Source organism: Tetrao urogallus (assembly GCF_951394365.1).
Source record: "Tetrao urogallus genome assembly, chromosome: 1".
NCBI lineage: Eukaryota > Metazoa > Chordata > Aves > Galliformes > Phasianidae > Tetrao > Tetrao urogallus.
In genome coordinates, this window is record NC_136813.1 from 55,510,978 (window position 1) to 55,524,225 (window position 13,248).

The 13,248-nt window shown below is 41.6% G+C and overlaps 1 protein-coding gene across 1 annotated transcript in view; it reads right to left on the reverse strand.

The window, feature by feature from the left end:
- Positions 1–2,352, reverse strand: part of NALF1 (NALCN channel auxiliary factor 1) — a gene marked incomplete at both ends in the record, with an annotated part of 436,432 nt that extends 434,080 nt beyond the window's left edge. The window contains one exon of the mRNA XM_079535924.1: positions 1,555–2,352. Coding sequence (XP_079392050.1) covers positions 1,555–2,352 — 798 coding nt within the window. The remainder of the gene's footprint in view (positions 1–1,554) is intronic.
- Positions 2,353–13,248: the final 10,896 nt, after the last annotated feature.

The window sequence follows — 13,248 nt, forward strand, 5'->3', positions numbered from 1 at the left end:
CAGCAATATTAAAGAAAATCACTTCTATCCTGAAGATTCATTTGGCAGCCGAGAGCAGTAGGTCAATTTCTAGGTTAAGGAGTTACTGAAATGGCAAAGATGTCCTCACAGCAGTAGACATCTATTTATATTTGACACGCTTTTTATTTATCCAGTTTACGCTTTTTTACTTAAATGATTCACTCTGGAAATATATTTACACCACCTGTAACTGAGTGTATAAAACATACATGACTCCAGAAACAGTGGAGTCAAAATTACTAATGAAACTACTTCATTTTTGCCAGGTTAAATGGGGGGTAAAGGAAACTTTCTCGTTTTACCCAATGAGATAACAGGACATTTCAGCTTCTGGAGGGGCTGGGAAATGATTTTTCAGGCAAATATGTGTAAAGTACACTACCTGAAGAGGGAGTAGGATGCTTAGGGGATGTGCTGTCACCATTAAGGGATTTCAGAAGGCCCTGCTGAAGTTACGGAGCACTGATCCATTGCTAGGCCTTCTGCTCAGCACAGGGATTTGTACGCACTGTTGTGCTCCACTGCTAAAGCAGGATTGATTCAGATTGGTTAATGTAGTGAGTTAATCCAGTTAATCCAGTACAGGGTAGAAAACATTCACCTGGCCTGGCACTCAGTAAATATACGAACAGGGAAAATAGTATGCAGATAATTATTTAAAGTGCAAACGATAACACTTTTTTCTCATCCTCTCCTGTCTTGAGAGTTAGGCCAACTAATCTTGTGCAAAAGTACAGATAAGACAACTACTCCAAAGAACCAAAGTGGGACCCTGCCTTCCAGCAGAGGAAACCAAAAACCTCCTTGGACATCTGAACGCTCACTTCTGGCCCCAAAGCCAACGACCGAGTCCTAAAGAGGTGCCATCACCAGACAAGGGTCACCATCACTTCCCAGCCAAGGATTGCAACACTCCCCGCACACAGCCACCTCCTTCTCGAGCCCTTCCCTCTCCACAGACGCAGCCGAGAACCTGGAGGCAGAGATCCCGTCCCCACTCCACCGGGCCAAACGCAGACAGGAACAGACCCGCAGCCCCCAGCCGCAGCCAGAGGCCGGTCCGCCCGTCCTTCGGGCAAAACACAGAGCCCGGATACCCCGCGCCCCTCACCGACCCTGGCTGCCGTCTCGGGCCCCGCTCATTGGCATGCAGACCCCGTCGCTGCCTGCCGCCAAGCTGCATCCCAGCCCGCTGCGAGCCGGCAGCCGAGACGGAGCCAATCGCATATTCATGACGAGGGGGAAATCCAGCTCTGCACTCCCAGAGGACCAAGAATTACTCTTTTATTTTTTTAACATTCCCCCTCTGCCTGCCTCCCTTAGAGCAGCGCCCACCCGGGGGCTCTGTGCAGCGTCCCCAGCTGATCCCACCCGCGGACAGCGGCCGCCGACGCCAGGCTCACCCCGAGCATCCCCAGAGCGGAGCTCCCGCACAGCACAGCGCAACGCGCGGAGGGAGGCGCGACACGCGCAGACGGAAGGCACCCCGGCAGCCCGCCACCGAGGGACAGGAAACACAGCAGGGGCTCCTACCTTACAATCCTCAGGGCACGATTTCACCGAGTACTCATCCGACTGTAAATACTTCTGGAGCATAACCTCAAACTCTTCGTATTTCTCCTGAGCGTGCTGGTCGTAGCGCTGGTAAGCCTGGACGCACTGGCTGCAGGAGCCTCCCCCCCTCAGCACCACATCCAGACTGCAGTTCAAAGTGTCCGGATTGGACAACCCGGCGAACAACTCCCAAAGTGTGTAGGAATTACAAAAGGAAAGGTAAAAATCCGTCAGTTCCCAGACGGGCGCCGGGCTCTGCCCCGCGCCCCGCGGCCGCCCCGGGTCTCCCCGCCGCCGGCACACCGCCTCGGCGTCCCCCACGCTGAAGCAGCGCCCGGACGAGCGGCCCGGCGGGGGGCACGTCTCCGGGGGCGCGGCGGTGGAGTTCCCCAGGAAGGCAGCCTCGCCGTGCCGGGGCTCGCTGCCTCCGCCGCCGCCGCTGCCGGGGGAGGGAGGGAGGGAGGGCTCGGGGGGGGTGAGGAGCCGGGGCGCGGGGGGTGACGGTTCCCCCATGCCCGGCGGCAGCTCCGGCTCCGCGGGCTCCGGCTTGTCGGGCGGCGGCTGTTCCTTCTCTCCGGTGCCCGTGAATTTGGCCTCGGCGCAGAACCACAAGTGATCAGAGAGCAGGACCGTGAAAAACAAGAGCGATGCCAGGGACAGTCGCCATTTCTGAGCCCTCTCTGAATCCGCGAAGGGTTTCTCGTTCTCCCGGGATGCGAACCAGATTTTTAAGCCGTCGTCATACTGCCGACTGCACATCCAAGCACCCCTGGTCATATTTTGGGAACGCACAGCCCTGGCCGACTCCACCGTGAGGGCTCCTTTGCCGGTGTCACCACAATATGCATTGACTTAAAAGATTGGGGGGATTTTCTTGCCTGTCTTCCTTTGCTCGCTCGCTCGCTCGCTCGCTCCCTCTTCCACTCTCCCCCTCTCTCTCTTTCTCCCTCTTCTTTCTTCTTCTTTTTCTTCCTCTGAGATAGCGTCTGGGTCGGCCGGTGGCTCAGCCTTGGTCTCGCCACACGAAGCAGCCCCAGTCCATCCACCGCGGAGTGCCGCGGAGAAAGCGAGAGCGGTAACGCAGAGAGAGGAGGAGGGAGAGGAGATGGTGGTGGTGGTGGTGGTAGTTGGTGGCGGCGGGGCTGAGCGACTGGTCCTTTCCCCTCTCACCCAGGCATGGTCAGAGCGCAGCTCTCCATCTCCCTCCCGAGAAAAGCCCGCTGCCCCCGGACAGCCGCATGCCGCGTCCCCCGCTGCCGACGGACGGCTCCGGGAGGGCTCCTCGTCTCCTCTTCCTCCCCGCCGCCGCCGCCGCTCCTCTTCCTCAGCCCCAAGCCGCGGCACAGATGCTGCACCGCTGTCTCCGTCCCCGCTTTCTCCTTTCCCCCCTCCGCTCTAACTGGAGAGACGCTGCTGCAGGGCTCCCGGAGCGCTGCCGAGGATGCTGAAGAGGAGGAGGAGGAAGAGGAAGAGGAGGAGGAGGCTGCCGGGGCCGCCGCCGCCGCTGGTGACAATGAGCTGCGGCTGCCGCCGCTGCTGCCGCCGGGCGCGGTGTCCCCGGGCGCACGGGGCGGAACTGCCTGGCTGGGGGCCCCCGATGGCCACAGGCATCTTGGGCCCTTGGGCTAAGTTGCCGCCATCTTCGTCCTGGAGAAACACTTTTTTGGGGGGAGCTCTGCCTTTTGCGTCATCTCCTCCCGCGCCGAGATCTCTCTATCCTGGCGCATTGGCAGCAGCAGTAAGTCTGCCTCCTCCTGCCTGAGGAGGAGGAGGAGGTGGGAGAGGCACTGGGGACCACATGGCCCTTCCAAAGGACCTCTTCAGTGTAACTCCTTCCACTCGCCTCCCTGCTTCCCCTTGCTGAAGGCACTGCTCAGATCCACGCTCCAGCCCTCTCTCCTCTGCAGGGTCTCCTTCCCCTGTGTCCCCAAATGCCATGTCCATTCAGGGTGATGGCTGCTGTCATGTCTGTCCTGGTCCTAGCAAATCACAAATGGCACATGAAACCCCAGGGGCTGGATCCCAGCAGGTTTTGGCCCCACAGTAAAATGCCTGAAAATAGCTTCCTTGCCTTCCTGTCGGTAAGCAGGGAAATGCCCATAAACCCCAAGCTGATCCCACATGAGAAGTTTTGTAGAACCTGGTCTGGCATGCTTGAGCTGAGTAAGTGCTGCCAGTCTTTGCTGCCAGCCTTTTGGATGTCACTGCCTGGAGAGAGAGACAGAGAACATGGTTAACTGTCTTACTAGGGTGATGAAAGCCAGATAGCTTGTGATCTCACACCCACAGCAGAGATCCCACTAACTTCTGGACCATACCAGTAGAATCTCTTGCTTTAATGAACACAGTATTTGGTCACTCCCTGAATTACCTTTATCTTGCTTGCTGAGGCACCTAAACGTAACACCAACGGGTTCATTTGGATCTGTCACAAGACAAGAGAAAAGGTTGAATGTTATCAGATGAAGACCACTACCAGCCTAGTGTTACAAGGTCTTACTCTTAAGACATCATGTATGCTTCTAGTCAGAGCACAACAAAGATGTATGTTCTTATTTTTCCATTGGATTGGAGAAAGTCTTAGAGGACATGCCTATCCTCATTCCCGAGGTTTTCTCCATCCAGAGGGAAAGGACCATTTGAAACTGGTTAATGTCCTTGAACAAGGTGCATGCTGTACCCCCAAAGCTAGCTTTCCCTGTTATTTGGTTAAAGAAAGCTTTATCCTTTACAAACATGGTCATGGTCTATAAAGTGGTATCATTTCTAATAGCTGTTGGCTCTCTAGTTCTGTGAAATTAAATCTGAAACTAGACCAGACCAGAAAAGGAAAAAACTTGAAACTTTTCTGGCTGCAGATGTCATTAACCGAGGGGTGAGTTTACCACTGAATGTACTGGAATTTCCATCGCTTTGAGAAATACAGCAAGGTTGGATGCCTTTCAGAAGGAAATGGTATAACTCAAACAGAAGATGTAGACTCGAGGGAGGAATTGCTGAGTGAGGCTTTATGCCCTGTGTAGTGCTGGGGGTCAAGGCACATTATCATAATGGTCTCATCTGGCCTTAAAAGATCTATGAGTCAAATTCTACACTGAGCAGAAGTTAACTGTGGATTTTGTTTTGATAGACTATTTAAAAAGACAGAAATAAATCCTGGTATTGTAAGAAAAAGTCTACAGTGCTCAATCAGAATGCAGTTTGCAATTCTCAGTCAATCAGCTCTCACCATCTGCTAATGGTACATTATTAATTTTGGTCTTGGAGCTTGGATTCTGATGATTTGACATACTGGGCCCTGTAGTGTAACTGCATTTTTGTAATGCTTTCCATTCTGAGAGATGACCATGACCGAGCTTTTAATCAGAGCAATGTGAGTTGTCTGATTCACAGTGTAATTTATTTAACTGTATTTTACTTCTTTGCTTATATATTTTTCAGTAGAAAAGCAGGAATGAAACAGAAAAAAAAAAAAAGAAAACAAACAAACAAACAAACAACTGGAATAAGCAACAGGTTTTGATATCAGGAAACCTGACATTTTCAGATTTTCAGAATGCATTCTATAAGATATGTGGCACTGGCATGATTATTTTTGATTTGGCAGTCATGCGAGGTGAAGGAAGTCAGTTTTGGAGTACCCAGCTGGCGAATAGGCTTGATTTTTTTTTAATGTATATTGTTTTCCTGTGGTCCTGTTGGGAAAATGAGAGGGTAATAGGCAATTTTGCCATCCACAGGGAAATCAGAAATGTGCTTTATCTCCATAGTTGAATTTTTAGAATTGGTAATAAAAAATACTGGTATCTAGACTTCATCTGAAAGTTAATATGAGAATGCAAGTGTAAGTCTGTGCTCCTCTGTTTACACTTGACTAGGATCAAACAAAATACGCTTCCAATCTGCTAGGATTTTTTAGATATACTTGTCTTCTATGAAAAATCTCAATATTTTCACACATTTCCCAAGTTTTGTCTGGAAAAATAGTGAGAGTTCTTTTTCAAAACCCCACAGTAGACTACAATGAGAAGATGTTCAGCATTCCTGAGATGTGTGCATCCTTGCTCTTCCAGTCTGTTTTCTGTAACAGAGGATGTGTCATGCAGAACTCTTGTCTCATCTGTTATGTTCCCCCCAAAGCCCCATTCCCTCTCCACCCAGCACACTGAATCTTACTGTGTTTGTTGCAGCAGCTGGTTCCTGATGGATCTGAACAGATGCAGTTCAGTTCTCTGGTGCCCCTTAGTGTTAGGTCTTGGAGCTCGAGGGAACAAAATAAGGCTATAAAACCATATCTGAAAATCATGAAGTGACTGTGTGTGGAGGAGGAAAGAATCTGAAGGATATACTGTTGCTGCTTTCTCACAAAGATCCTTTAACATTTTGCTATCACAAATCTGATGTAAATAAAACAATTTTGTTTAGACTAGGCTAATTAATTATATAAACATGAAGAAAAGGGACAAACTTTCCTAAAAAAATACAAGTACGTCCCCATATTCATTATTCATTCTGAAAAACTGCATTGGTGCAAAATACTGACTTCATATAGAAATCAGAGTTTTTCTTGGGAATATTTATTACACGTGTTCTGAAGCTTAGCAAGTACAAAGAATTCATGAAGGTCCATCTCTTTAGCTGGCACGTCACCAGGTGTTCTGCAGAGCGGCCTCCTTAGAGCAGTGTCAGTGAGTACCATGCTTCGGTCAATACAGTCAGTTCTAGTGCTCTTTAGTTCTTTGGTTCATGACATGTAAGATGATAGTTAATTGATCAAGCACTGAAGACAAAGCCTAGCAGAATGAACTTGCACAAAATTGAAGGTTCTTGAAGCTGTTGCTCAACCTAAATGCCATGTGTTTTCCTCAATTTCTCAAATGCTTTAGTTTAACAATCAGAAATAATTCTTGACCAAATGTTTTAATGGGTAATAATCATCAGAATGATGATTAGCATTGGAAGCATCAGAATGAGCAGCTTTAATATTTCAAAGTAAATGTTCTTAAAAATTTGCCTAACATCACACATACTAGCATCCACAATTTCCTGCATTAGCCTCTTGTTTTTCTATGATTTTTTAGTACAAAATTGTGATAGCTGGAGAACCATAAATGGGTCTTTCAGATGCTTTGTAAGAAGCTTGAAAGCAATATCTTGCCTTTGTAATGTATTATAATTGTATTGTTTATTTATGAAAAATTGTATTTCCTAATTACAAAGCACTTTTTTGTGTGTAAAATCTTGCACCAGGCTCTTTTCAAAATTGTAGAATTTGTTTTGAGTTGTCTGGTTCAACTGGTAAGTGCAATTTTTGCAGCAATTATTAATAAGTCCTCAATTAAAACCTTGCATTAGAATGCTATCAAGCACTTCTAATATGAAACAAACATTTACAGGCCCTTCATCTTTTCATCTTACATCATTATTTAATTAATTTATTTTTACATTTGAAACAATTTGTATTCCATAGGAAATTATTTGCAGGCAAAATGATAGGCCAAACATGTGCTTTAGCATCTTTAGAGTTTAATAGTTTTGGTTTTATTTTAATTTCTTACAGTCACGTCTAGGTATTATTTTACCCATTACCTGTGAAGAGAGTCAGAAATTTAATTATCTGCATCTGTTAATTGACAAGAATGATATCCATGCTGGTTCTATAATATGATCAATACTGAAGAACTTTTTTATTTTCTGCCTCATTCATAAAGTTATACTTTTTCATTCAGATTTTTTTGGAAAGCTAAATTATTGTGAAGAAGCTCTTGGCATCTGGGCCTGGTTGCCCAAAGCACTGGGAAATTTTTATTAATGTTAGCAGGCACTGAAACTACTAATTCCTGTTCATATTGATTTAATTCTTGCACTCTCCTTATTTCTGATTTCCACATTACTTTCAATTTTGTCTCTTTGCCTGAATTTTTTTAAACTTTTCTCACAAAATCAGAGGATTAGCTGTCATCCAGGAAAAATATGTCAGACTGGAGTTTAAAATGCTGTACCGTAGAAATTTGGAAGATGTTAATCTCATTTAGTTGATTGAATTATCTTGCAGATGTTTGCTCTGAGTCTGTTGAGACTTCTTGCTAGAGAATGAGAGCGTGTTTTTGTTTATTGACATTTTAAGCCATAGAAGAGTGAACAGATAATATGGCATCTAGAAGTCCAGTATTTTCACACAAAAATTGTAGGTCATCTTTATTATGACAACTTTATAATGAGAGCTCAATCCAGCTGGTACATTTGGGCATGAGCTGAAATGAGCAGAGGCTATTCTTCATTAACCAAAACCATCAAACAAGTGAAATATAACTTTTGCACATGACTACAGCAGGAAGATAATATAAATGTCTCACTCAAATTAGTCTATGCCTATTAGAGTAAGGCCTGATCCAAAGCATGCTGAGATCAGGAGAAAGATTGCAATGGGTTTTCAAATCAGGCTTGCAGAAAGGAAACAGACAGAAGAATAAAGGTCCCCCATATGGAGATGGAAGAAAAAGAATTGGGAGAACCACCAAAAGGTAGATTACACCTTTTAAAATATTTTTGCCTTCTTTTCCTCTCTTACTAATTCTATGCTGTTTTTTAATAAATGCTGTAGCTTGGTTTTTTTAAAGACACTGAAGACATTTTTTCCCCCTTTTCAGCTTCGTTGCCTTATAGATAACCCAGAGCTATGAAGGAGATAATATCTGATTTTTCTCAGAAATACTCCTTTATTATCTTTTCCTTAAATAAAGTAAGAAATGTGAGCACTAGATGGAAAGTCTTATGTTTTGTTTGATCAGCCAAATAGTTTTCGTTTTTTCATTCTCGCCTTCACTCAAAGGAAAAAAAAAGTACTTTCATATGTACTTTCATATGTAACCTTGCTGTTCAGTTCATAGTCTAGTTTTCTATTTTAGCTTGCGACTATAGAATGTTTTTGATCAGTTTTGATCCGCCTAAATTAGAAAGCCAGACAGGGTTACTTTGTGATGTACTGATGTGGTGATGTTTGCAGTCCTTTTTCCATGCATGTCTATGATATGAACAATGTAGAAAAGAGAGAAGGATTGAATTTAGGAAGACTGTAAGTTACTAAGAAAACTTCTCCCTTCTTATTATTCCACATTTGATCCCACTTTTACTGAAACTATGTAATCCTAGAAAACTCTTTTCAACTGATTATATGAAAGTCTGGGAACAGTTTTACATTTTGAGTAGTCATGTCTGCAGTGTGAGTTTAAAATGCATTTGATAATGTGGGTAAGCATGAGAGAGATCTAGCAGATTCTGCCCTAAAACTGCTATATTTCTTTTGAACAAAAGAAATACTCTTGTTAAAAAAAAACATATCTAATTACGTATAATACTGTTACTGTCTTTGAACATATGTTGTTGTACATATATATTGAGATACATAAATAATTTTTGGGAATCTTTCATCTCATTTAGCTTTGTTAATCTAGACTTAAGCATCTGGTCAAAGCTTATTGTTTCAGCATCTTCCTAATAAAAAGATACTGCTATTTCAGGAGCACAATATTTTCCACCCTAAGGCAAATCTAAAACAGGTACTCATGTATGGCAAGGCATCCTCTGCCATATCTTTCCACTGATTATTGAAGAAATCTTCTAGTTTAAATTGTTGCCTAACTAACCCCTCCTTAGGGTTGCTAAAGGTTAGGTAATAGTTTTATGTTAATCAGCCAGGTTCCTGGCTTTCTATCACAAAGTACTCTTCTTGAAAAGAAAAAAAAACCAACAACAACAAACCCTACAAGGAAGTGTTAACACTTTTTAACACTTTTTTTCCTTTTATAGAAACTTTATTCAGTTGTTGTCAGAAAAGCAGACTGAATGAATTGGCATTGGTATTCCTTATTTTTTGACCCCAGGTGTATCCTTTTCTACACAATTGTAATATACTGCCTTCTGCCAAGTGGCTGTCTTATCAATGAGGAAAAGAGTGTGTTCTGTTTTTTTGTGTTTTTTATTTTTCTTCCTCTTTTTTTTTCTCTCTCTGCTCCCTTATCTTCCAGGGTATTCCTGTGAAGAAAGAATATGACTGAAATTGTATTGATGACTCCCCAAATGTCTCCTTTTGTCTGCAACATCACCAACAGTTCTCTAAACGTTTTTACTGTGGTTGCATGTGCACTGTGAGATATTCAGAGAACTGAGTGCAGAATGAAAGTAAAGAAAGAACCCCAAGATATTATCCTATCTCCATTCTTAAGATGGAAATGAAAAATCATCATTCACTTTTTCTCAGCACCTCTATTTATAAACAGGGGAGGCTAGGAAAATTAGTTACTGTCTGTTAAGTACTGCTTCACATAATAAAAATAATGAATTAACCTGCTGATAGGATACTATATAGGTTAACATACGTATTATTCCTTCCCATTTTGCTCTGAACATTTTTTACTGTTTCAAATCAGGTTGCTCTTCCTTTCTAAATTTATTCACATGAGAATATTCACTCAAAGTGAATAAAGATTTTCCAAAGAAAGGATCTCATTAAGATCATTCGAAATCCTAGAATAAATGAATAGTATTGCTTTCCTAGTTTTCCAGTAAAATGCATTGTATGATATTTGGTGATATCATTTTCATTACATTACATTGCTGGGAAATAAGGGCTTATTTTCATGCTTTTTACTGCGGAGAAGTCAGAAAAAGAGAAAGGAAATGCAATCATAGCGGGTACTTTAATGTCCTAATTAGATGCATTGAGTCTTAAATTTAACTCTTACATTCAGTTGAGGTTCATTTTTCTTCTCTTTCATTTCACATTATTCACTTTTTGCTTCTGGAGACAGTTTCTGCCTGCTGGCTGTGTCTGCGTAGGACTGGGTTCTTCTCATAGCACAAAAGCAAATACGGCTTTCAGCGTTACCTAGCATATTTAGAGTCTTTCTATGGGTAAGCAGACAGACTTTGCCTCTAAGTGCAGCTATTACGGCTATAATTTGCTTGATGTCACTAAGATAGCCAGCCCAGAGCCGGTGGAAGCACACAGTGTGTTGTTGAGGTGACAATGTACTCTCACAATTCACAGACCACCGTTTTATATCATGTTGGCTGGCTCGGCTGCACGTGGGTTTCGTGAAACAGTAAGAGTGAAAACTCTTCCGAGAGCAATCATGTTCAGCTTCTTTGCAGTATTTCTCTGCAAAGTATTTCTTTGCTTTCTTCATAATTATTTGTAGGAGAGAACTCGTTGAAAGCCTGATTTGTAGACCAAAATCCATTTTAGTACACACACACAAAAAAAAAAAAAAAAAAAAAAAGCAAAATGAAGAGGGAGTCACCAGTGTACTTTAGATAGCTAACTTAATGACAGAGAAGTAAGCTACTTAATCTCCCTGAAGATCTTCTTTAGTCAGTGAGATAGACTCCTTTGTAGAGATACGCAGAATAATTTTAATTAGGCTCCTTTTCTGCATCAGTCATCAGGAGAACTTCTATTCCTTGCCTGCTGAGTCTTAGGAGGAGACTTAGGAGTCTTAGTCTCTCTCAAAACTGTTTAAGTTTTGAACTTAGAGCACAGTTTTAAAAGACTCACCAAGCTTTTGATATGCAAGATGAATCAGTTAAGATCATGAGAAGCTGTAATGGTGGTTAGTAGATAAGATCAGGAAGAGTGAGAGTGCTCTGCCATAAAGACATACTTACAGAGTAATTACTGTGGAAAATGCAATTCATAGTGACAGCAGAGAAACACAGAGACACCCTTTTGAAATGGAAAAAGTTTACTGTTTTTTACTTTTTTTTTTTTTAACTAGAATGAATGTTTCTGATTCCCATATTTATCAATTGCCATGAAAAATGCATTTTTTTTTATTTCTTTCTGAACTATCCACAGTGACTAGTTTGAATAAACAGAAAAGATTTTTGGGTTTAAAACTGCGAAATTTTTGTTGGTCATCATTTTGAGAGGTTGCATGGCAAGAAAAATTAATGATTATTTGGTCTCCAGGTTTTAAGTTTACCAAAAGACCAAATACACTTCCATCTTAATGGAGAATGGAGAAATGTTTTAAAAGGAGAACCAACATATCTAGATTAAGAAGTGCCTCAAAGGAAGGACAAGAGTGGTGGATAATCAATCTTGCTTTATATACAGTTATTTAGAGAACTTAAAGTGAAGAAATACCACCTAGAAATGCGGATCTAGGACTTGAAGATCTGCTATTTTTGGTAGGCTTATGACAGAAGCTTGATTTCTTGTAATTTATCTACACTTTGGATGTTGAACATGCAGATGAATAAATGAGTACTTCAAAAATCATACCATATTTTTAAAGTTAGTAATTTTAGGGAAGTTAATCAGATGTTGAAAGTCTACTAGATGTTTAGATAACTGAAATGTTTATGATATTCCACTGAGGTACAAAAACAGTCTAATGTACTTTACTTAACTTCAGTTTAGAGTCTTTGTTATATTTCCTAGGCAACTTTTAGTCTTTAGATGATGTAACACTCAGTATTAGTCTAATGGAGGCTTTTCTCCTAGTTGTCAAGAAGAAAAAGGAAAGGCTCCTTCAGGGTGATTCTGAGCATGGATGTTTATCTTTGGACTTGATGATCATTATGGGTCTGTTCCAACTCATGATATTGTACGATTCTATGATAGAAATCATTTTGGATATGAAAATTAAGCTTCTTGTTTCACAGATGTATTTAAGAATTCTGCTCCTTTTTAATGTACAAATCTGTGAGTCAACCTTTTCTCCCTCACAAACAATCTGATGAAAATAATTTTTTTAATGCATTATCTGTGTCTTTAGATAGCTAACTTAATGACAGAGTGTATGTTAGTAATTTTGCATTATGAAGAATGAAATATATACGTTCATTATAAGCACATACAGAAAACCCTGGGAACAGATGGGAGAAGTAATCTACTCTTGACTATGAGCAAAGGTCAGTTTATACCACTTACCTCCCTGTAGTTATTGTTACCATGAATCAAAGGAAAAAAAAAAAAGGTGTCACAGATTTAAGGTATATTTGGTGATATTCTTCCTTTCTACACAGGTAACCATTGCAGAGAAGCCAGATTTGCCTGTTTATTGATTTGAGGGTTTGCTAAAGGAACTTCCTCTTGTGAAAATAGTTTCATAAATGCTATGCATATATTGTCCAAATGTACTTAATTTTAGCCAGCAGGAAGAGTGAGAGAATGTAAAAGCATCCTAGAGATCACAATTGAATTTCTCATATGGAGTTAAGTTTACTCAGTAGATTCTAATTTAGTAGCCCTCAGTTTCTAAATTAATCAATCATCTGAATATGAACAATACAAAATCAGAGGTACTACCAAGAAAGCACTCTGTATGATTTGTATGCAGGAAAAAAAATAATTCTATCACTATTTCAATGTTGCAAGAAACAAGCTTACAATATGATTTTAATGTACAAATATATTTTTAAAAAATATAAAAGAAATAAGGTGTTATAGATGTGAGCTTGGATATTTTATTATCAAATAATTTCCCTCGGAGCTATTGGAATTTCTTAGGTTGCCTTTCTATTCTCCTTCCATAGAAAAGTATTTCTTAGAGGATAGCACACAGACTGTTTGAGCATTATTAGTAAATTCAACAACTGTATTTTCAATTATGTTGTTGTTAATTACAAAATAAACCAAACAACATTAGATTCCAAAAGACTGCATAA